Raw genomic sequence first — 26006 nt, forward strand, 5'->3', positions numbered from 1 at the left:
CTTTTACCCAATTTCAAAGTATAATTCAAAACTTAAAAAATTATTGAAGTTTCCTTCGAGAAATGAACTTTAATAGTCAACCCAAGTTTTTAAATATTATATATTTAAGATAACGATAAACTAAATATCCTATTCCTATATTTTATATTTCTAACTTTTATTTTATGATGTATGCATCACAGACGAGAACGGGATTGGACTATTTGAGAGAGGAAGGATTATAATAACAGAAATATGTAGTAATTAGCACAAAAATTAGAAGCCAAAATTTTAAGAACCAAATGAAAAGTCGAAAGAAAACTTTATACGTACGCGCCTTCAGAACGGTTACCCGTTTTCTTAGAATCTACAACCCCCTAAAAATTATATAAAGATCTAGGTAAAAGTTATGTATCACAGACGAGAACAGGGTTGGACTATTTGAAAGAGGAAGAGTTATAATAACAGGAATACGTGGTAATCAGCACAAAAATTAGAAGCCAAAACCAAATGAAAAGTCGAAAGAAAACTTTATGCGTATGCGCCTTCAGAACGGACGAAGCACCAAGGATGTCAAATTCACCCTGAGTTCCATCATCTTGGTTGCTTTCTTTCTTCACTCTTTATTCAGAAAAAAAAAGCAACAACCTACCTTAACATAACCCACAACTATTCCATTTTAACCAAGTACCACGGAGACCTGTTTTACATTTGAAAGGTAAATTTCAAGCTTAGTTTTGATCTGCTTTTATTTTATAGTTGGCTTATGCAGGACGGTTTCAAGAATTTGAGCCGGACCCTAAGACTAATTCATTTATTTATACTATTACCCGTTTTCTTAGAATCTACAACCCCCTAAAAATTATGTAAAGATCTAAGCAAAATTTATGTATCACAGACGAGAACAGGGTTGGACTATTTGAAAGAGAAAGAGTTATAATAACAGGAATACATGGTAATCAGCACAAAAATTAGAAGCCAAAAATTTTAGGAACCAAATGAAAAGTCGAAAGAAAACTTTATGCGTATGCGCCTTCAGAACAAACCAAGCACCAAGGATGTTAAATTCACCTTAAATTCCATCATCTTGGATGCTTTCTTTCTTCACTCTTTATTCAGAAAAAAAAAACTTTAAAGAGGACTATTCGATACTTTAAAAGTGAATAGGCTTCTCAAAACGAAAGAGAAAGAACGTACTTTCCCTTGTTTGGGCCAGAATTATTGCTCTGGCCCTTAAAAATAAGTACAAAAAAAGATAAAATTAAGATTAGAACCCAAAATTTATCTTAAAGTAAATTTGAAATTTATTTTAAACTCAAAATTTAGTATTACTGAAATGAAAAGCCTTTATAGACTTCGAGCGAAAAAGATTTTGAAATGGAACTCAATAAATTAGTGATTTAATATTAGACATTTTCAACGATTTGCCCTCGCCTAAACTTTATCAAAGTTCAAAGAATAAATTTCAATTGACAATTTAATCAATTAATTGATAAAATTAAGTATTATCTTATTGATAATTTTATCGAATGAATTAATTAAATGAGTAAAAGAAAATCAATTTTATGACAGTCTAAGATCTAACTCATTTTGACATTTTATTAATATGAGTCTTATATAACGATATTATAAATCAAATTATTGAAAAATTTACGTTTCTAAAAATGAATTAACATCAGAAGAAAAATAGCGAAAAAATTTTTACCCTAAATTAAGCTGGTTAATTCTGGACTAAGGTTTTCTTACATCTTTTTGTCTCACTATCTTCGATACTACTTAAAAAATGAGAGAAGTTGGGAAAAATATTAGAGCAGAAACTTTTTAACTTGCATCATAGGGATTGAAGTATCAACATCCCTGCTTTTCTACCTGCCCATTTGTCTAGAGTAAAGTACCGAAAATGAAGAAAAAAGAGAAATTCTAACTTTAAACTTTGCAGAGAGGCTTGTGAGCGATCTTAGTGTTTAGGTAGCTATTCCATGAAGGAACGGTTAAGATGAATAGCAAACCTTTTTTTGGAAGTCAGAAATCGGCTCCCCTCCGTAACTGAATTCATCTACCTTGGCTCCATTTTTTATTTCTGGCAAGTCAGCTAAAGCGTCACGGACTGTTATAGTCCGATACGGGGCAGACAAATTCCACTTCAATTGTGAGGTATACTATAATACAAAATAAGAGATATTACGAAAAACAGAAAGTGAAAAGTTTAAAGCACAAGAAGAAAGAAAATAATAAGAAAAAGTAATTTCCTGGGCAAGAACAACAAAGGTCTTTTTCAAACTTTAAGATTAGATTCTTGAAGTTTAGTAAAATCTTAACATTTAGGTACTATAGTTATATCACTCGGACGAAAAGAAACAAGCAAAATGAAGAATAAGCCTTTTTTTTATAGAAAGTGTGAAACTCTTCAGGGTATATAGCTCTAGTTCAAGGCACATATAACCACCTCATATTATAGAGCAGTTACCCAGTGGCGGATTCAGAGGGTAGTTTTAAGGGTAAGTGCCCCTACCCACAAAACGTTGAATGTTGCACAAATCACAGGGGCTTAGGGACGACCAATGGGTGAGTCACATTTCATTGGTGCTACCCCCGGACATTAATTCTGTATCTGTCCCTGCAGGTATTTGATGCCAAGCAGGCCTTTTTTTAATATGTAATTAGTAGGTTTTCATTCTCAACCGAGTTTTATCCTCACAGTTTTTTTTTCCTTTTCATGCCTTTCATCAGACAAGATCTCTGGCTAGCGCTATTTATATCAATTATCGCTATCGAAAAACTGCTGGACTCTTGCATCTAGAGGCCACTTTTCGAATCTCAATTCACATTTTACGTTCAGGATTCCATTTTATAACTTCATATTAAGGGAAATGAGACTCTAATAGCTAAATCTCACTTTATCAGCTTTGCAGAATAAACCCTTCAGTAAGCTAGAACATTCACTTTGGTTATTACTTTGCTTTATTTAAACATAGAAATAGAAGATACTGTTTTATATTTTGACCTAGCCAAAAACCTACTCCCGTGAAAGATTGGTCAAAGAAAAGAAGGCATAAAACTAAGTTATTTTCGTACAAAGAGGGCATAAGCCTGCACATGAATGCAGGAAAGACATAAAATTCCTTCTAGATCGTGCTCTTTGGGCCTTGGCTGGTAACAAATACCTCTACAAAGTGGGTCTCACATCTTCACTTCTTCAATTGTCATTATACTACTCTTCCTGTCACAATTTCAATCTAGAAAATTATAATTAACTTAGTAATGATGAATGACCTTTATTTGTTCCTTGGTAATCTTTTAAAATATAAACTGAGCAAAAATCATTCAAATGAGCTGCTACAACTTTATACTATTGTCAAGTTCAAACCTTCTATTACAGATCCTTGGCTAAACAAATAATGACCACCAACTTGGTTTTCTTTCTCTAGATAATTGTGGCATACTATTGAGCTGAGCAGTGAGAAACTTTAATATTTACGGTTAAGGGACAGTCAACTCAAAATACTTTAATTTGAACATCGAGAAATGACTATAGGCAGCCCCCTTCTATGCATCTCCAGTTAAAAAACAAATGTTTTACAACTGATATTAAAGCGAGTTATGTCAAAATGTTTCCTGTGGTAGTAGCGAATACCAATATTTCTCTGAAAAGACTAAAACCAAACATTACTAATATTTGTCATGCTGTACTAAAAAAATGGTGCCAATTCCGTACGGTAGGAACACAGATTTTCACGTGATTAAAGTAAATACAAACCTTGCCCAAACACTTCTAATTTTTAAATTGACGATGTATTTTTCTCCTAATCAAAACTAAATTTTTATTCTGATCATGTTTTAAACAGCACAATTTTAGCTTCAATCTTTAAGATCAATAGCTCCATCAGTACCAGGTTTTAGACCTCATAATCTGAGGGAGGGAGGCAAGGTACCTTAATAGGAGTGTAACAATATAGAAAAAAAGAATTTAAAATCAGATATCTGAAGAACTGGAGGGGGCAGATGCCATCCCTTCTAGGCTTAGAACCATCACTGAGCCCGATTTTCCCAAAAAGAAAATCTGCATCATATTCAGTTGCATATACTTAGTTGCATATACTTTTGAATATAGTTGCATACTATACTTTAGTATAGTTTAGAATATACTTTTTGAATATAGTTGCATACTATACTTTAGTATAGTTTAGAATATACTTTTTGAATATAGTTGTATATACTATCATATTCAGTTGCATATACTTTGTTACAAATGTATGGCCAAATCAGACAATATTTCATAATAAAAATAATTGCTACATCACTTCTAATTAAGCAAACGCAGTTCTTTGAGGGAGCCGTCAAACTAATTATAATCCAACTATAAGTGAAGAGTATCTTTGCTGCTGATGACAAAATATAACAGTCAAACAAAAGAGTTTGGCATATAACGACGAGGACTAAACTGCCTTTGTATCCTACGAAAAAACAACAAGTTACCAAGAATAGGAACTTTTCCAAAATTCATTACTTATCAAAAGGTCAGCTACTATTGGGATTTCGATGAGTGTGGTTATTGCTTACACGGCAGAATACTTGCTTACATTTCCTTCTAATTACTGTTATGAGAAAAAATCCTCATTCCTTGTAATTTCCAACTTTATGAATATTTTTATGATTAGTTTTTGCTTGGTTAAATCCTGTCAGTATTTAGCATAAGCTTGTTTGATTCCGATAAGATGATATATATACTATAACATTAGAAGCTAGAGAGCAAAATGGTTTAAGGTGTGCAAGCACTTAAAATGTTACTTTACATTTTATTGGCTGTTTATTATTTTTACAATTTTATTTCGTTCTTTTTACTGGCTAAGTATTTTCCACGAAGAAACAATAGGATTTTCAAAATCCAGAATTACTTTTCTCTGGAGAAATTGCATTTTCTTCTTTGTCTTAATTGGTCCCTCATCATTAGTTAAACCGGTTTTTAAAAGGCGGAGCAATTTTCCTATTTAGAAATAAGAGAAAATATGATTGGCTCACAAAAATACATTGATAAAAATAAACCAATGAAATTCAAACAAGCTTTTCAAAACAGATGTATGGGAAAGTAATCTCTGTATTTCTCGTTTTGGTCTTCCCCGCTTACGACCTATAATCGTGTCAGAAGTATCGGGCAAAACAGAAGTACAGGACCGTAACCTCTCTTCTTCTCTTTTAGTCTTCCCCACCACAGACTTATGAGCGTGTCAGAAGTATGGGACAGTAATCTCTGTATTTTCCGCGACAGTGATTTCTGTGTTTCTCTTTGTAGTTTTTCCCTGCTCCAGACATTCTGTGTCAACAGAATGAGTCGTAATGACGACCAAAGAATAATGATTGGATTACGAGTACATAACAGATGATTTAAATTTTGAAAACATATGGGGCTTATTTGAAGTCAACATCAAGTTCTAATTTAGTCAATACATTACCTTTTTGTCGTCAACAATGAATGTGAGTTGACAAGCCTTAGAAGAGAATACGTGGGTAGGCTCAGGGAACATAGGCAAAACGTAACCAGGAGCTGCAGCCATTATTATAACCCTGTCAAAAAAAAAAAAAAAAAATCACTGTTCAAAAATGCTAAGTGAGATAAAATTATTGCAATGATTAAGGAACCTAATTTAGTTTCAATATAAAATTTCACATGAGTTTACCTGTTCTACATATGCTTTGATACTTGTACGACATCGCCCACCACCACAGAGAAGAAAGAAGATGAAAGGAAGGAAAAAAAAGAAAGAAAGAAAGAAAGAAAGAAAAAGTGAGTGAAGATGAATTTAAAATGTCAGGTAACAGTTGGGATTTTGTTTGAGAATGAACTTGCTCTTTATGTCTACAGGTAATATTTGGAGAAATAAATTTGTCTTTGGCTGTGGATTAATAAAAAAAAAAAAAAAAAAAAAAAAAAAAAAAAAAAAAAAAAAAAAAAAAAAAAGTTTCTCAGATAAAAGTAAAGAGCGAAGATCAAACTTAAGAGTAAAATTCATTGCTTCACAATTTATGCAGCTAATATTTGCAATATTAGTTCAAAGGAAAAGACTCGTGACAATTCTCTCAATTCGTTTAATTCTGAAAAACTAGCACTTTACTGAAAACACAAAATTGACAGAACAAATGCGATTAGGAGTAGAAAAGTCCTTAAGTACCCTGCGAAAAACAAAAGGCTAATTTATAAGCCCCTCAACAGTCTTTCACCGGCCATAAAATCAACAATTTCCATTTTCTCAAAATATTAAGCAGGAACATTGTTCATGAAAGTGTTCCAGAATTTTACAAATTTATGGACATATCCCTAGTCAGTTTATTTGACCAAAAATCGCAGATATATGATGCACAAGCCATGAAGGAATGATCCTTGCTCTATTTCCATCAGAAAGCTTTGTTTTCGCAAATAATTTTTTTTTTTCCTTTAAAGTTCTAAATATATGCACAACAAACCTTAAACAAAGATTTTAAGGCCAAGGCGATGAAACTAAAGACGTCGCATGATTTTTGTTAAAATAGTACATTTTATCTATATATATAAAAATAAGTTGTCTGTGTGTGTGTGTGTGTGTGTCGAGTGACGTCATGTTCATGTGTCGACTGACGTCATGAAGTTAGTTGTCGTCATGTTTGTTATGACGATGACATCATTAAAGGTATTTAAGACATTCGTTCACGGAAAAATGTTTAATTGTAAAATGACTGAAGAACCTACAATGGCAACAGCCGAGGAAGCTGCTCAAAGAGTCTATGCCAAAAAACTTGCTGCTGATAAGGAAAGTAAGAAAAGAAAGCGTGCCGAGGAATCACAAGAAAGCAAGAAAACAGGCTTGCGGCTGATAGAGAAAGTAAGAAAAGAAAGCGTGCCGAGGAATCACAAGAACAGCACGAAAACAGGCTTGCGGCTAAAGAACGCAAAACCGCGCAGTTGAATGAAAATCCACCTGGACAGCGAGAGTCAAAACATATCAAAACTGAAAATGATAGCGATGATGATTGCGTTTGGGATTTTGACTTGGATAAGGTCATCAATGCCTACCAAATTTAAGTTATAAAAACAAAGGTTTGGCGATATGTACTTCATAGTGACGCTGAAAAATAAAGAAGAAAAAGAAAACTGAAAAAAGAAAAAAGGTAAAAAACTAAAAAAAAAACTAAAAAGAAAAAACACTCAAAGAGAACACTCAAAGGGACACAAATGACGACCGAGACAGAGGGAATATAAATGACGACCGGGAACCTCAAAGAGAAATTACAGACTGGGACACCCGGACACAAATCACGACCGGGACACAGGGAATATAAATGACGACCGGGACACAGGGACACAACTACAACGGGGACACCGGGGGCACAGGCGGGATATATAAATGACGACCGGGACACAGGGATTGTTCGAATAGAAATTACAGACCGGGACACAAATGACGACCGGGACACCGGGACACAGGGAATATAAATGACGACCGGGACACTCAGAGAAATTACAAACTGGGACACCGGGACACAGGGAATATAAATGACGACCGGGACACAGGGACACATCATTAGAATAATGAGGTGTAGATCTGAATACGGATTGTTTTTCCCATGGACAATTATATGTTGCATGTTCAAGAGTCAGTAAACCTGACAATCTATTTATATGCACAGACAATGGGACAGCGAAGAATGTTGTATATTCGCATGTTTTACGTAGTTAAAAACATATATTTATATCTATCTCTATTCACAGGTGGGACAAAGGGACACAACTACAATGGCGCGTAAGTAATATGGCGCGTAACGACTTACGCGCGCGGGGGGGCTTGGGGGGGTGGGTTGCGCGGAGCGCCCCACCAACTAGGTGTTGGGGTGGCGCGAAGCGTATATATATATATATATATATATATATATATATATATATATATATATATATATATATATATATATATATATATATATATATATATATATATATATATATATATTCTACTTCACATCCCTCCTAAACTTTCAGAGGCAGCGCTATGGTGTTGCCAATAGTAAAGGCTATACGGCTGCAATGTTTGATTATTTATTATTATTTTCTTTCCTAGAGGCACTTCAAATGGAAGGCGTCATCACATAAATTACAAAGGGGGCTTGTTCGATTGGAAAATCAGAAGTTCTAGTGCTATTTAAGAGTCAAAAGTGATCGGAGGGCAACTACCCCCCCCCCGCCCTTTTTTCCAAACGCATCCAATAAAAACTTTGAGATAGCAATTTTGTAAAAAATAGTTCAAAAATCATGTAACAAAAACTCCGGTGTCGACACAGCACCCTAGGACTAGGGGGCAGGCGTTGTAAGTTGTGTCCTAGGGACATATATGCTTCTTATGGAAGGGATGCTCGTATCAACTTCAGAGAGGGCTCATTTGATTGGAAATTGAAAGTTAGACTTCACTTTTGAAGAGTCAAAAGAGATCAGAGGGCAAATATCCCCCCTCCACGCCTTTATACCCCAAACCCATCCGATAGCAATTTTGAGATAGCCATTTTGTTAAACAATAGTTCAGAGGTAAGATAAAAAATAAGGTGCCAATGCAACCTCCTAGGGCCCACGGACAGGCGTCCTATGTTACGCTCTGGGGGCATATATGGTTCTTATGGAAGGGATGCTCGTATAGACTTCATAGAGGGCTCATTTGATTGGGAATTGAAAGTTATAGTTCACTTTTTTGAAATGCAAAAGAGATCAGAGGTAAACAAGCCCTCCCGATGCCCTTTTCCCCCAAACCCATCCGATACAAATTTTGAGAAAGCCAATCTTTTCAAAATGGTTCAAAAAGTTAGATAATAAAAACCATGGTGTCGACTCGACCCCCAAGGCCCGGGGAGCAGGTGTTATAAGTTATCTCCTGGGGGCGTATATGGTTCTTATGAAAGGGATCGTCGTATAAACTTCAGAAAGGGTTCATTTGATTGGAAACTGAAAGGTCTATTTCACTTTTTAAGAGTCAAAAGAGATCCGAGGGCAAATAGCCTTCCACGTCCCTTTCTCTCCAAATGCATCCGATAAAATTTTGAGATAGCCATTTTGTTAAAAATAGTTCAAAAGTCAGATAAAAATCTGACTCTCAGGTGTCGACACAAACCCCTAAGGCCCGGGAGCAGGCGTTATGAGTTATGCTCTGGGGGCATATATGGTTATTATGGAAGGGATACTCGTATAAACTTTGGAAAAAGCTCATTTGATTGAAAATTCAAAGTTCTAGTTCCCTTTTTAAGAGTCAAAAGAGATCGGAGGGCAACTAGGCGCCCTTCCCGCCCTATTTTCATCAAACTCATCCGATAAGAACTTTGAGATAGCCATTAACAAATGTAACTTATAACTTATGCATATAAATAAGTAAATTAAATGATCGCATGTAACTTATGTAAGTCGCCCATTATGAGAATATAAGGTCCAGTGGAAGGGGCGGTCGTATTAACTTTAGAGGGGGCTCATTCAATCGAAAATTGAGACTTCTAGCTCTTTTTTAAGAGTCAAAAGTAGTCAATGGCCAACTAGCCCTCGTCCCAGTTTCCCAAAGGGCATCCGGTCAAAATTTGGAGATAGCCATTTTGCCCAAAATAGTTAAAAGGCTTAATAATTATGCTTCTGGGGTTGATCCACCCCCAGCCCCGGGGAAATGGCTCTGAGTTACGGAACCTAATTATTGTTACTTTGATACTTTGTATGATTTGGTACCTGAATTTAGTTGTTTACGTAGTAACTTCGATTTACTGTGCAAAGGCTGTAAGTTATGTAAGTTGCTTATTGTTACTTTGATACTTTGTTTACTCTGATGCCTTGTTAACTTTAATCCTTTCTTTACTTCGGTGTTTTAGTACTTTAATATGGTTACTTTGATACAAGTTTTGATATTTTAATGAAAGTTTGATGTTGAAAAAAATATATCATTTTTAAATAAGGAGCGTTTAAAAACTTAAAACTTTTTGCAATCAAAAAACAAACAAAAATTAATTTAAAAAAGTTACCGAAAGTTTTTTCCCCAATTCTTTCCCTTTTTTTTAAATTACCTTTTTTTTATTATAATAATTGGGATAACAGAATTCAAAGATAAGTGAAAATTCAATTAAAGATTGGTTGTTAGAACGCGACCGTCTTCAGGGAATAGGGATTATGTACTTCTAACGAATGGTGTCTTCACTACAAACAAGAGTATGGCCTGAGAGGGGAAGTGCTAAAAAGTAAGGTTATAAACCTCTGGTTATTGGTTTTAGACCATGTAGATTTGTAAGGTACCCTTTTCATGCTTCCCAGTACTTTTACTTTTGAAATTGCACCAAAAATGTCGTTTTTAGTGTCATTTGGCACTTTATGACGGAGTTGTCGAGACAACTTTACAAAAAGCACACAGATAGAATCAAGAGCTTTAAAACGAACCATTAAACATATATCCATGATGCTACGTAGCCTGCTACTTCTACTACTCAGTCGATGGTTTATAAAACTTACTACGAGGATAGAAGGAGAGTATACAAGAGGGACTGTAAAACTCAGATTTAACATTTTCAACTACAGAAATTATGACAGCATCCTTGTCATGCTTTCTAGCTTTTCTACTCCACATATGACATGAAACTAGACGATTTTTGGTGCTATGTAGCACTTTGCGACGGCATTATTAAAACGAATTTATAAAAAAAAGCGTAGATATAAAATTAGCTTTTAAATGACACCTTAAACAGCTGTCTATGACGTAGCCTGCTAGTTATGTTAGTCAGCAGAAGATTTATGAAAAATATAGAGGGAACTGGGAAGGGAAATATACTAGAAGGGTATTAAATCTCAGGGTAAAGGTTTTAGACCATGTACATTATAATGTTAACCTATTTATTCTTCCCCGCTATAGCAACCCGCAAATCCCACCCAAACTGCCGTTTATGGATGTAATGTGGCACTTTCTGATGGAGTGATAAAGTCAAAATGATAAAAATCACGTAAATATAAAAATTAACTTTCAAATAAGCCTTTAAACAACTCTTTACGATGTCCCCGTGCCCCAATAGCGGCGAACAAAAAAAAAGACACATCAGTGCTTCCCATGCAAAAAAAAATAATTTTTGTTGTTGTTGATGGTGGGGGGCTGTAATTCTAGTGTAAGGGTTATTTTTTACAATGAGGGTTCCAATCCTAAACAATTTTTGAGGGGTTTCAGGATATTTTTTTAAGGTCCCGTAAATTCATTTTCAGATTAACATTTTACTATTAAGCTTAATGAGAGTAACAGTTATCATCCCTGAATTAGCAACAAATGACAATTTTTCATCACTGACTAGGTTTTAAAAACTGCATTTTTAAATTCTTAATTACTACGGGACGAGTTTGCTTTTAACTATGATATAATCGGGGCATTTGAGAAAATGTGGTGAATTGAAGACTTAAAAGTAAACAAATATAATGGGGAAACCCAGGATTAATGGGGATTAACCCATGATTTAAATGAGTTTTTTACAAAGTCAATGTGCCGTCTCACGTCTCAACTTTTGCCATGGTAAAAATCCACGAATTATGAGCTAAACAGCTTGACCCTCTTCCTTACTCACGTGATACAGTCCCAAGTAACTTCTTCTTGTGATAAGTAAACAAATATAACGGGGAAAAAATGAATCGATGCCTTACCGTCTTCGCGTTTGGGGGACGCCATAGTTGCCAGCTTGAAGAATTCCTACAGCACATTGATATCCCATTTTTACTAAGCATCGAATCGTCAATTTTAGTACCATAGAGCGCTTAAAGGAAACAAAGTTCCTAACGTTTTCTAATATGCAATATTTGGGGCGGTAGAATTCACAGTACGACAAGTATGATACGATTAACGAGTTCTACAGAAGAAAAAGAAAAAGATTAACAGTAACGGAGCAACATTAAACATTCCTACTATTGATCATCACCTAAATTATGCTATTTAATTCTTTTTCTTCCATCACCAGTGATCGGTGCCATCAATGTGATCTCTAGAATCTTCACTATTCATTACTTAATTCTCCTGAAAAGCCCCTCATCTTGGAGTTTTCGTTAAGCGAAAAGACAAACTAAATGAAATGAAACCCCGAACAAATTTAATTAATTAACTCGACTACCCTAGGAAATAACAACAATTAAAAAGTTCTCCCCCTCTCCTTTTTCCAATTTTTGAATTTTGTTCGCAGTGTACAAGGATTTCTTCGATTTGCAAGCTTCTACAGTAAGCGTCTACTGAACAATCCAGATAGGCCAAAGGCGTTGCTAGGAAAACATAGGAATAAACCACTGTTGCTTGAGCCCTGTTCGCAAGTATCCTTAGCTAGTCACCAATTTCCATCGATCATTACTTCGGACCAACTAAGGTTGATTATAAAACAGGTTAGAGCAAGGATTAGAATAAGAATTATTAGTCTGATAATTAACTAAGGGGATTATATTTAAGCAATATTTTTACGTCAATGATGACAGGGAGCAACTTGCATTTGCATCGCTGCAAGAACAAGATTCTACGTAGAATGAGAACTTTTCGGGATTTAGTGATTACAACAAAACCCAAGCAACTATTTTGGCCACAAGAACAATAACCATTCTCATAGAAATAGAAAATAAATAAATAAATCTAACAGACCATCAAAAAGATCCTTGAAAAAAAATAATAGGCTGAAGTTTATTTTACAAGGTATTCAGCTTGCAAACAATTTAGCTTGCTCACAACCAAATTATGATAGGTTGATTATCCCTAAACATTAATGGCTAAATGACCATATATCTGCACAGAACTTAGGGAATGCAAAAGCAGTCTCCTTTGCTTAGAAAAAAGCTTACAGTACTGTGACCAGGCTGTGTGATTTTCTGGGGAAAGCTTGAGCTATTTGTCTTCAACTTAAGTTTTAGTTCGTTAATATTAAAGAAGAAGAAAAGAATTGGATTGAATGAATGAGTCAATGGAAATGCAATTCTTATAAGGTGTCTGAATAATTCTTTTAGCACCATATCAGTGATACCACTTTCAAAAGCAGAAACAAAAAGAAAAACGAGCACTTCTGTTTATTTCAAAAAAGAAATGGAACAGAAATTAAGAACTACATTTGAATAGGTAGACAAAGGGCATAAATACCTTGAAAGCTGAATATTGGCGGGAATTGAAACGATTCATTCCACTGAAGCCTTGGCACGGTGGACCACCACAAAGAAGGTCCACTTCCCCCGGTTGTGGCAACTTTTGACCATTTTGATTAGTGGTTTTACCCTGAAAGTGAACAGAGTATTTTACCTGCGGTTGAGCAGTACAAATATACCTGAAACATTACATTCCAATCATGGACGTGCACATAAAATTTCCCCGAATTTTTTCGCCTTCTAGTTCAAACCATCAAATAAAACCAGTTTTTTTATTGGTACCACTTCCATGGTTGCGGCACTTTTTTTTTATTGGTAGTTTTACGCTGCGACTGAACAGTGTTTTGTTATTCTCAGCCCTTGGGTAATTATTTTTTTCCGTGAAAATTTCCATTTGTATAAAAAGAAATCATGAAAGCATAAGCATATCAGTTTCGTCATACTTTCTTCCACTCCAAATTTAACTTAAAACAAATAAAATTTAGCAAATTTTTTTTTGCGACAAAAGGAAAGCAAGGTACGAATTCATCAAGACCAAAAGCCACACAAACGGAAAGCACAGCTGATCCCAAGATGTATTAAACTAAAAAAAGCACATGTGGCTTTCAAAAAATTAAAGGAAATTGGCAGTAAAAAACTGCCATCGTATGGAGTCAAGGTCAATCGGCAAGCTTGGATGGCGACTCTACCACAGAACTGTGGTGCCGTCAGCTATCCATCCTGACAGCTATCAGAGCAAAGCCAAACTCACATCCCTATTGACAGACTAATTATAAGGAAAAAAAAACTCTTTTAAATTTAACTTAGCTGCTTGTGATAGCTTGAAGGGAATTTAGTGTAATTCCTACTTAATAATCAGTAAACAAAACTTGGAAAGAAGAAGGTTTAAAAATATCATAATTTACGGAATTACCCCAAAGCCCAACAAAACTCACTTGTATTTTAGTTCTTCTTTTGAAATTGCCCCTCCTTTCAAAATAAATTACTATTTCAGCGCCTCTATATCAGCATCACTCCCAATATTTTTATTTGAGGGTGGGGTCCAACAGAGTTCTTTGTTGTTCAACTATATTGGGCCATGTGTGCCATTCAAAACCCAAAAATGATGGTGCAAAATTTTTCATCATTTTGAGAGGATAGGTGGGACCACACCAAGGATTTGTGGTTTATATTGACGGGAGTCTAATTCATTAGTGATGATGTTTGTATCACCCTACCAATGCTTATGTTTATTGTCTGAGCCTATTCAAAAAAAGAAGTAAACCAAAACCTAAAAGTATAATCAAAAGAGCTCTCGTCGAGTTTTGTTTCGCAAAGTAGAAAAGATAAGAACAAAAGCATTACCACAACTGGCAAATGGCGCAAAAAAATATATAAATTGACTTTAGTACATAGTCACCCCCCACAACTTATCGAAATATGGGGAAACACTGGTAGCGACTATTAATGACTAAGATAAGAACACAAAAAACACAAATTAGCAGAAAAGGGAGTGGAGTGGAGTTGTTTTTCGAGACTCAGAAGATATTTTACCTCAAAATATATATCCGGACTTTTACAAGTTTTTAGCATTTAGCACTGTAAGTTTCCATCGGACCCTCCTCTTACATAATGCCCAATATGCAATGGGACTGCTAAATAGAACGTTGTTCAAATTTCACATTGCAAAAGAAAAGAATGTCATACTTCAATTGCCAATTTCAGGAGTTCATTACAATCTTCAATAAATACTTCCGCTTGTGGGTTGTTTAGTTTAAAAGCCCTTGCTGCTGGTTCTTCAAACTCAATGGCCCAATCACATCTCGCAGCGCCACTTTCGTGTAGACCTTCGGAAAAACCTTAAAGGAGATCAAAAACGTAGGTGTCACTTAATTTTAGTATTTTTGTCTCATTACTGAAAATTATTAAACAAGTAAAGTGCAAAATTGTATCACCAACTAACATAATGCATCGTCTATAGCTATGAAACAGAAAATCCTTAAGTAGCTCTTGTCCACTTGAAAAGCCAATTACTAAGGAGAGCCCTTTTTTGCTTTGATTTTTTTTTCTTCATTAGTAGCTTTCTTTATTGCTGCTGTGTATGCAATTTGACTTGATTGTCCTTTTTTCTGATTTTTAAATATTCTTTGTTGCTTTTGTTTTGTCTTTTTGTTGTTTGTTTCTTTTCCTTTTTCTCTTTACTATTCCTCTACTTTTCACTATTTTGAGTAGCAAGTAAAACAAAATTATTGTTATTGTCCTCATTAAAATAATACGAAGAGATATTAAACTGTTTAATTAATAGGCAAGCGTAGATTTTTTTTTTTTATAGAACATAACATGTTTTGAGCACAATTAGTTTCAAATACTGCTAGCAATCACAAGCAATCATATTAACTGAAGCTCGTACCAGCTTTAAATATCCCTTTTCAGGATTTATCAAGCAAAAAAAAAAAAAAAAAAAAAAAAAAAAAGTGGCATTTTTGCGCCATTAACATCCGCTCAGTTCATGTTAGAAAACAGGATTCCATTCCAGGAATATTTTTGGGGGGTAATTTTACTGAAATTCTTGATAATTGTATTAATGTGCATGCATTCGAAAGGTCCACTTATGAAACGGATACCATATTTACCATCTTATGGTAGGTGCACCATTATGCGCCTAATTTAAATATTTTCAAAAGAAAAGCTGAAGAGGGTAAAAAAAAAAATACATTTCTGTATCATTAACAGCAGCTTAGTTCATGTTAGAGAACAAGATTACATTCCAACAATATTTTTCGGGGTAAAGAGTACTAATCAGTACATGTGTTTGATTGAAATTCTTGATGAATATATTAATCCACATGTTACAAGTTACACTCATCAAAGGGATACCATATTTACTATCTTAAGGTAAAAGTACCACTATACCTGGTCAGGAATTTATAGCACCAAAACCCACGAAGGCTACTGTGCATTGGTACTGATCACTTCGTAATCACTTATTTGATTTGAGGTGCTTTTTCTCGAGTTTATGATGGCCTGTAATTAATCACTACAATCTTGCACATCCATGGATCCTTCTTTTTTGTTGACATCGTATGGGTACATTGTTTTTACTAGGTGTTTGGATGGGTGCGTAAGGTCATTAGCAAGCATTCAACTTGCTAATGTAGGAAAACAATTTTTTACAATAATTAAATGTAACGCATTAAAACAACGACAATAATAAAAACTTACCCCCACACCCAGCAAAGAGATCAAGAGCCCTGAGTGGCTCATCAATAGAGGCATATGTTTCAAATGTTGGTAGATTCTGAGGTTTGCTCTTCACCTTTGATTTGACGGCACTCCCTTTTCCTTTACTCTTCATCTAAAAATTAAAAAGCGAAACTACAAAACTGAAAAAATTCTTTCAATATAGGATTACAAGAAGGTACAACCTTTATTTACAAAAAGCCCAAGCTTTAAATTTCTTGAAATGAAAATATTAAAAGAAAGACTACAAAAGAAATACATTTGTTTTTACATCTGTTAATCCATCCATAAATTTTGTATTGTTCTTCTGTATATTTGGGAACATTTTCTTCAATTGTTAATCCCGTGCAGATTATTCAAAGAAAGCCTGTAAGAGTATTATCAGGTAAATCAGAAGGAGAATGGTTCAAGAAGTTTATAAGCACCTTAGGATATTACCGGCAGCATGTCTTCATTATTTTTATGTAATAGTGGTAATGCATAAGTATGATGTGAACCTGCTGCCGGAGTGTTTTAACGGTATGCTGTAAACCCAATGGAATATACATAACCACAACACTAGGGGCAGGAATGAAGATTATGCTGCACCTATAGTGTCAATAAGGTCCACGTTTTCTTAGTTATGAAGAGCATAAAATTATGGAATAATTTGGAAAATGAAATGAAGACGATAGAAAATGTTAGGGATTTTAAAGAAAAACTGAAACTAAAAATTATTTTTTTTGGAGAGGATTTGATCAAAATTTAAATTTAGTAGTAATTGTTTGTTGGTTGGTGAGTGTAACCCCACAGAAGCGACACGTTATGTACTTACTGCCCCAGAAGTATTATTATTATTTATATTTTTTTTTCTTTCTTTCTTATCATACTGAATTTAAATAATGTAGGCATGTGTTTTTATTTATTTGATTCGTGCCACTTCAACCGTTTTGTTTTGGTTGAACCAAATCGATTTTTGTGTGCAAATTATTGTTCTAGTTAAATATACTTATATCAAAAGTAAATATCAAATATCATTAAACTTAGTAGAAAAAAAATAATTTACTAGATTTTTGGAACTGAGGACTTCTTCTGGGACATCACAGAATTCTTCGGTCTTTGAATTGTAAGCTTGATTGAAGTGAAATCTGAATGGACCAAGAGAAGACCACTTTTCTACAGGTAAGTCAATACCTTCACCGAAGACAACGTAACACTGCCCAGCTACTTTTTCCCACGATACTGTTGCTTCTGAAAACAGAGAGTGCCGTCTTGAAAAACATACAACAAGAGTAATGCCAAAAAAGAGAAGGACGATGAGAGGAAAAGAGACTGGGGAGAGAAAGAGAGATGGGGCAGAGAGAGAGAGAGAGAGAGAGAGAGAGAGAGAGAGAGAGAGAGAGAGAGAGAGAGAGTTTGATAATAATAAAAGTATAAAGCTACTGAATGTGCTGTTTAAAGTAATTCCCTGAGTGTAAAAGTAATTAAGCTGAAAATTACCCTTAAAAAAGTATTAGCACAAGAAAATGGGGGTAAACATCCATTCTGTATTTTCCCTGACAAGGAAAAGCATTTTTTTCCAGGAGTAATCGTATCAAATGAGTGGTTACAGGATACCACGAGAGGAATCCCTTGAGTAGAAACTTATGGTTTTTTTGCTCTATGTAACCGAAGAGATTGAGCCACATATAAGTGCCTTAGTTCTGCCATTTTATACCACTAAAGAAGAAATGGTTTTGAATAGGGTGGAAATACTATACAACAAGAATTGTCAGATATCATGTCGGCTTATAACTATTGATTAAATAAAAAAACAAGTTTTTTTAACTGAAAGTAAGGAGCGGCATTAAAACTTAAAACGAACAGAAATTACACCGTGTATAAAAGGGGCTGTTCCCTCCTCAACGCCCAGCTCTTTACGCTAAAGTTTGACTCTTTCTCTCAATTATACTTTGTAAAACAGTAAATAACTTTAGTGTAAAGAGCGGGGCGTTGAAGAGTGAACAGCCCCTTTAATGCACGGAGTAATTTCTGTTCGTTTTAAGGTCTTATCGTTGTATGGTATACATACCAGAAAAATACATTAAAGTGATTTGCGCTATGTACGAGAATAATACTGCTGCGAGGTAGGAAATGAGGTTAGCAACTGGTTTTGTATTAAATCAGGAGTTAAGCAGGGTTGTGTTCTATCCCCCTTTATATGGATCATTTTGATGGACTTCGTCTTAAGGAGCACAGGAAAGGCAATTGGAGACCATGGAATCAAATGGGGAGGAAGAACGCTCCTGGACTTAAATTATGCTGATGATTTAAGCATATTAGATGAAAGTGTGAGCAAAATGAATGAATTTTTAGAGGTTTTACGAGTTCAGGGTGCTAAAATAGGCTTGAAAATTAATGTTAAGAAGACTAAGTCACTAAGGCTAGGAATAAGTGAAGATGAACAGGTGATATTAGGTAACGAAAAGATTGATTAGGTTGGGAGCTTCAGTTACCTTGGTAGTATTATTAGTAAAGATGGTGGGAGCAGTGAAGATGTTAAAAGTAGAATAGCTAAAGCTCAGGGTGTTTTTTCACAGTTAACAAAAGTTTGGAAGAATAGAAAGATAAGCCTACAAACCAAGATTAGAATATTGGAAGCTACAGTGATGACAGTGGTCAAATATGGCTCTGAAGCATGGGCACTCCAAAAAGCAGATGAAAATTTACTAGATGTTTTCCAGAGAAATTGCCTATGGATTGTTCTGGGTACCCGGCTGACTGAGCGTATTTCAAACAGTAGGTTGTACGAAAAGTGTGGTTCAATCCCGCTTTCTGGGGCTATAATGAAAGAAAGGTTGAGATGGCTAGGCCACGTTCTACGGATGAAGGATGACAGATTACCGAAGATTGTCCTTTTTGGCCAACCGTCTGGGGCTACACGGAAAGCAGGTCGTCCTTGTCTGGGTTGGGAGGATGTCATAAATAAAGATTTAAAGGAAATGAGAACTTCCTGGGAGGGTGTAAAGAGGGAGGCTTTAAATAGATTAGGTTGGAGGAGAACTTATGCTCGTTTCGAGGTTTAACGTAGCTCATTACCTTCATCTGATTTTTTTTTTGTTATTTAATTCTCGTGTCAGTTAAATATATCGTGAGCATCAGCCTTATTTTGGCTGTAAGCATTTTAACTACAATGCACAATTCCATTCGGATCGCTTGAAATAAAATTCTTGTTAAAAACTACTCTCTTTTACAGGGGACACGTGTCTTACCTCCCCTTAGGTGAGAGCACTGTGCCATCAAGAAAAACACTGTCCTCCCAACGCAAAATTCTTTATGTCCTCTGTGCATGATTATGCAGGTTGTTTTTTGCACTCCATGGTTTTAATGTTCCAACACGTGTCAGCAATGTTTCTATCATTCGATAGTGTCAATATTTAATATCATGCATCTGCAGACTCTGCTTTGAAATTTACGTTACATTTCCATTTTGAATTAAAAAAAACAAAAAAAAAAAACAAGGGGAAAATTTGTCAGAAACACGAGAAAACTGGAAAATGTTCCTATTTTATGAGCAAGTTTAGATCTTTGCCTAAACCATAATCTAGTTCATAAATATCAATAAGTTATATCATAATTGTTGGCCCGGTTCATGGATAAATCTGAAACTAATGAATCCAACGATAGAGCTATATGGTCCTTTGGGAACAAGTTAAAGCAGTAGGCATGTCGCAAAAGCAAATGGGTCAGAGGGAACATAAATTTCCAGCAACACTTCTCAAATAAAAATTGAAAATTTTTGTGAAATATATACGTTTTGCTCCTTTGACATGGTCATTTAGAGAAAAAAGTATAATTCTCTTTACCTCTCTTTGAAATGTGATATGATATTACAATTTAATATCTACAGGTCGATTTAGCAGCTTCTTGCCATGCGGTGGAAAAGGGACATTCTTTTGAATTTGAAAAAAATTTTCTTTATTTATTCATTTCTAATTTCTAAAAGTGAAAACATTTAACTGTTTCCAGATGCTTTTTTTATCCTACTCATAAAATGTACAATATGTTACACATTATCTATGTTTTACAACTAAAGTTTTTATTTGAGAAAATAACGATTTGATTCTTTTAAATTTCTCATTTTCATTGATCAAAATTATAAACGACTTCCCTAAATATCAAGTTAGCATTAATTGTTACTTTTTACGTTTAAAATTATAGAAAAGAGACGAGTTTAAACTAGAAATGAGGCTTTATAAATTGTTCAATTGATCAAAAATATTTCTATTTCTCTATTGTTCAGAGAAATGTGTCATGATAATTTTCTGCCGAGTACTGATTGATCTTAGAAAAAGCACTTGCATGGTTTTTTCTCTTTTTTTTTCTTTTTTTCTTTTTTTTCCAGCGTCCATTGTTACTAAAATGTTTAATTGCAAGGGGCCTCCTACAGGCCACTCAGCGTGTCCAAAGGTGGCGATAAAGGAGCGCCCTACAGATATGTAGAGTACCTCCATAGGAGGCACGAACCAAGGGGGCACCTTGTCCTTTGGGGTCCATAATAGAAACTGGGGCATCCTAGCCCGGGGCCATAAATAATGGTGGAGAAGGAAGAAGGCCCCTTAAATGTACACTCAACAGGGCCCAAAGGTCCTATGAGTTAAAAAACCTCCCAGTAATGGGTTACATTGCATGGTGACGCAGAACACCATCGTGCGAGGAGCCTCTATAGGAGGATAACTGAGGCAGGGCGTAAGATACAGATCTATGGTCAACGGCCTCTGCAAAGATCTGATTCGACCCTTTAGGGGAACCTGCCAGACTGGGGACCTTACAGTCAACTCTATTCCCACTTGAGGAGTGGCACCCCTCGAGGAAATTATAGCCTAGTATAGGACACAGCATTCGCTGGGGATTCTTATTATTGGATAATTCTTCTGGGCTCGGTCTGTTTTGACGAGCGTTTTCGGGCTAAAAACCTCTTCTTAGCTGATTTATCTACTATGGGTTGTCTCCCCGCAGCAGCATAATGTTTGTAGCCATGAATATATAATGAGTCGTAGGTAATATGCTCGGGTCTGTCTGTTCAGGATTTCGATTCTTGATGGTAGAAGAGCATCGCCAAGTGATGAAACCCATTTTGTGACCAAGATGGGCCCAGGATTGCACAAAACCTCCATTCGTACTGGAGGTCCCAGGGACTTCTTGTTGTCCGGTTCTAAGCCGGCTTAAGACCTTCGGTGTAGACTTGAGAAGATATGCTGATCCCCGTCCTATACTACTATCCAGGATCATTGTTAAGGGTATATCCAGCACTATACCCTTGTGCTGGTATAGTGGAAGCAGCCGTGCCGCCCAATCGGGGAATTGCAGGTTCAATCCCATACCGCGCAAGGGAATCTAGAAGATATTAGACTAAACTTTAATTTTAAAAGCCGTCCTGGCCGAGTTGGTTGGTGCGCTGGATTCGGGATCCTTTGTCTGAGAGGACGCGGGTTCGAATCCCAGTGTACCCAATTCTTCAGTTGGGACGGGGGTCAGTGGCGTGACTCTGTAAGCATAGCCAGAGTCGACCCAGCTCTAAATGGGTACCTGGAGAAATCTGGGGAAGGTAAACAGGAAGGGTGTGCGAAAGCACAGGATGGCTGGCCCCCAACCCCCCATTGCACTTCCTGGCTGAAGGGCCAAGAAACGGAGATCAGCACCTCTGGTAGGGACTGTAAAGTCTAATGCCGTATCCTTTACCTTTTACCTTTTTTATCCTAGGGGTAAGACGCATGAAATTAGGTATATATATAGAATTTGTTTACTCAGGCAGGAAGGATGAGGTATATAGACAGGGAGTAGGGCTCATGATGAATAAGGAGGCTGCTAAGTCGTGTTTAGGCTGGGAAGGTATTAATAACAGAATACTAATTGCTCATTGTATGACTAAAAAGTCCAGGGCATCAGTTATAGTAGTATATGCCCCTGCTGAACCGACTGACGGATATACTAGTGACTCAGATGAATTTTACTTACAGTTACAGGAGCAAATGGGAAGGTTCCCAGGTAGAAATATGGTGTTTTCATAAGGAGATTTTAACGTCCAGGTCGGTAGAAATAGGGATAGATGGTATCCTAGCCTAGGTAAATCTGGTGTAGGAAAAGAGAACAGTAATGGCTCCAGACTTTTAAAATTTTGTAGGTATAACGATCTAGTTAAAATCAATAGTCTTTGGTCATAAAATGGGCCATAAGTTGACATGGTATTCACGTGATGGTAAGAAAGCAAACCTTTTTGATTATGTCATAGTAAACCGAAGACTGGCCGGATCAATATAAGATACTGGAGTATATAGGAGTGCTGTAATTGATGTTAAAAGCAAAGATCTAGTAGTGTCTAGGGTTAATTTAAAGCATAAGTTTCGGAAGGGTGACTACCTCGAGGGAAGTTATGATGTTGGTACACTCCAGGATGAGAATTTGAAATAAACTTACAAGGAACAGTTGAACACTAAACTAAGATTTTAAAATTTGACAATGTGGAAGATGGTTGGTATAATTTTAAAAAAAAATTGTGAAGTTTCTGATGGTGTCTTAGGCAAGAAAGTTAAGACTGCAGCTAAGAATATTAGTGAAAATGATTTATGTTTAATAGAGAGGAGAAGGGGTTTGTACAAGAATTATCTGAGTGAAAGATCATATGAAAACAAAAGGAATGTAAAGAAAGTGGAGAAAGCATTAAAATATGAACTAAGAGGGTGAGAAGTGGGAACCATGCATAAAATTGCCGAGGATCTGGAAGATGCAGCTAGACGGCATAATAGTAAAAGACTGTACTGGCATGTTAATAAATTGAGAGGGAGCAGTCAATCTAGACTTGTCCCAGTTAAAGATAGGAACGAGGCCACAATTATTGATAAGGAAAGAGTTACAGAGAGATGGGCGGAACATTTTGAGAATGAGCTAAACCGAGATACAGTTGCAGGAAAAGATACAGAAGAAAATAAAAAAACTTTATGATACCTTGGATGTGAAGGACGAATTGTTTTGTGAGGAAGAATTAGCAACAGTACTAAAATGATTAAAAAATAATAAGGCTCCAGGGGCTGATAGTGTAGTAAATGAATTTCTTATTGTTGTGGCTCTGAGGTTAGAAATAAGTTACTAAAGATTATGAATATCATTGTTGAAAAAGGATAAGTACCTAACGACTTCAGAAAAACCTTACTTAAACCACTGTGTAATAAAGGTGATAAGAGTGAGTGTCGTAATAATCAACGCATTAGTCTGGTCCCTGTAGAAAACAAATTACTTAGTAACAGGATAATTTTTAGACTGAGAGTTTTAAGAGATGAAGTTTAAAGAGAGGAACAGAGCGGTTTTTTTCACTCTTAAGAAAATAATTGAGAAGTGCCTTAGTTGTCAAACACCTTTGGTTCTCAGTTTTATAGATTATGAGCAAACGTTTGATTCTGTTGATAGGAGAGCTTTAGAAAAGGTCTTATCCTTATAGGGTATACCAGACAAATACATTAAAGAGATTAGTGCTATGTACGAGAACAATACTGTTGTGGTTAAGGTAGGAAATGAGGTCAGTAGCTGGTTTTGTATTAGATCAGGAGTTAAGCAGGGTTGTGTTCTATCCCCCTTTATATGGATCATTTTAATGGACTTTGTCCTAAGGAGCACAGGAAAGGCAATGGGAGACCACAGAATCAACTGGGGAGGAAAAACTCTCGTGGACTTAGATTATGCTTTGATTTAAGCATCCTAGATGAAAGTGTGAGCAAAGATAATGAAGTTTTAGAGGTTCCGCGAGTTCAGGGTGCTAGAATAGGTTTGAAAATTAATGTTAAGAAGACTAAGCCATTATGGCTAGGAAGAAGTGAAGATGAAAAGGTGACGTTCGGTAACGAAAAGATTGATCAGGTGGGCAGCTTCACTTACCTTGCTAGTATTAATAGTAAAGACGGTGGTAGCAGTGAAGATGTTAAAAGGAGAATAGCCAAGGCTCAGGGTGTTTCTTCACAGCTAAAAAAATTTGGAAGAATAGGAAGACAAGTCTTCAAACCAAGATTAGAATATGGGAAGGTACAGTGAAGACAGTGGTCAAATATGGCTCTGGAGCATTTGCACTCCGAAAAGCGGATGAAGATTTATCAGATGTTTTCCAGAGAAATTGCATACTGATTGTTCTGGGTACCCAGCTGACTGACCATATTTCAAACAGTAAGCTGTGCGAAAAATGTGATTCAATCCCGCTTTCTAGGGCTATAATGAACGAAAGGTTGAGATGGCTAGGGCATGTTCTGCGGATGAAGGATGACAGATTACCGAAGATTGTCCTTTTCGGGCAACCGTCTAGGGCTAAACGGAAAGAAGGTCGTCCTCGTCTGGGATGGGAAGATGTCATAAAGAAAGATTTAAAGGAAATCGTAGCTTCCTGGGGAGGTGTAAAATGGGAGGCTTTGACTAGATTGGGGTGGAGTAGGAGTGTAAACAAAGGTATTTTTCTTTGTAGGGAATAAACATTCAGACCCTACATTTTCACCCAGTAATTTTATGGGTTTGTCACTCTGATGGAGTCCCTCATAAACAACACAGTAATCATACCTTTGAACTACTTTAGCCATTTGTTTTTACGCTAGTTTGTTACCTGTTCTTTTTTGTTTTGTTTTTTAACCACGTGTATATCAAGATGACCAAGGTTGCTCTCCCGATCAGGGTAGTACAAAAATAATACTTTTAGTTTTTGATCAAACTAATAATTTCTGTCAAAAAGTACTTTTTTAACAGTAATTCGTGAAAGTAGTACTTCTTATCCTAGAATATCAGTTTCTCTTAATAGTTTTTCAAATCAATTCTAAGCAATTATATCGTTGTCCATTTTTTGCTTAATTGTGTTGCGAGAGCAACACTTTGGTTTTGTCCTTTTTTTTTTTTTTTTTTTTTTTTTCCTATGCCGCCGATCTCAGCTTATTCCTGGAAACTGGTAAGGGTCTAACCTGTGCGGTTTTTACGGAAACTGTGGACCTCGGGCCGGATTGATGAATATGACATTACATTTTGGAAAGCTCCGTAGAACTCTTGCCTGGGGCCAAAAAGGATGGTTTTTGCTTGTCCTCGAGCCAGAGCCTATGGTGTGCGAAGTGAAGTAGAGTTATATAGCCTATGTCAGAGAGGAGTATCTGAAGTTGTGCAGCCAAGCTTTCGTTTCATCAAACCATGTTTCTGCTTTCGAGTGGAAAGCTCCGTTCTAGCAGGCAAGCAGGCAGGCACCAGTTTCAAATTGAAGATGGACTAAAATCTATAAGTGTTAAATATATGCGGTAGTTCCCCGGCCCCACAGCCAATATATCTTCTTTGAGTGATAAATAGAAAAATTTACAGAAACAAAAAAGTGCGATTTTCCCACGGGTCCGAAAGTGCTGCCATCTATTGTTTCTAGCCATTTCTGTTCGTGATTTCAGCTGACTTTACCGTTCTTTTTTTTCTACTTGGGATTGCAATAGAGAAATGGTATCAGATATACCTCTTAAACTTTAAAAGTTCTCTCATTGCTAAAGAAATTAGAGCTTATCCTTTGCTCCTTTCTAAGTGGTGGTGTTAGAAAGTTGGCCTCCAGCAAAAAAGTCAACTTTTGAACTAAGACAGATAGAATTTTTTTTTCAATGACAATCGATAGACCTTGATGAGCTGATCAAAGTATATGTCATCCATTTTTTGTTACAAAATTCCTTCATGACAT

The 26006-nt window shown here is 35.9% G+C and overlaps 1 protein-coding gene across 1 annotated transcript in view; it reads right to left on the bottom strand.

Moving 5' to 3' along the window:
• Nucleotides 1–26006, bottom strand: part of LOC136042285 (DNA (cytosine-5)-methyltransferase PliMCI-like) — a 153032-nt gene that overhangs the window by 59043 nt on the left and 67983 nt on the right. Inside the window, exons 18-24 of the mRNA XM_065727240.1 lie at nucleotides 17364–17548; nucleotides 16301–16433; nucleotides 14786–14937; nucleotides 13098–13229; nucleotides 11636–11838; nucleotides 5430–5541; nucleotides 1989–2138 (exon numbers count right to left, since the gene is read on the bottom strand). Of these exons, the coding sequence (XP_065583312.1) occupies nucleotides 1989–2138; nucleotides 5430–5541; nucleotides 11636–11838; nucleotides 13098–13229; nucleotides 14786–14937; nucleotides 16301–16433; nucleotides 17364–17548 (1067 nt within the window). The remainder of the gene's footprint in view (nucleotides 1–1988; nucleotides 2139–5429; nucleotides 5542–11635; nucleotides 11839–13097; nucleotides 13230–14785; nucleotides 14938–16300; nucleotides 16434–17363; nucleotides 17549–26006) is intronic.

The sequence above is a fragment of the Artemia franciscana genome, chromosome 2 (assembly GCF_032884065.1).
Source record: "Artemia franciscana chromosome 2, ASM3288406v1, whole genome shotgun sequence".
Taxonomy (NCBI): domain Eukaryota; kingdom Metazoa; phylum Arthropoda; class Branchiopoda; order Anostraca; family Artemiidae; genus Artemia; species Artemia franciscana.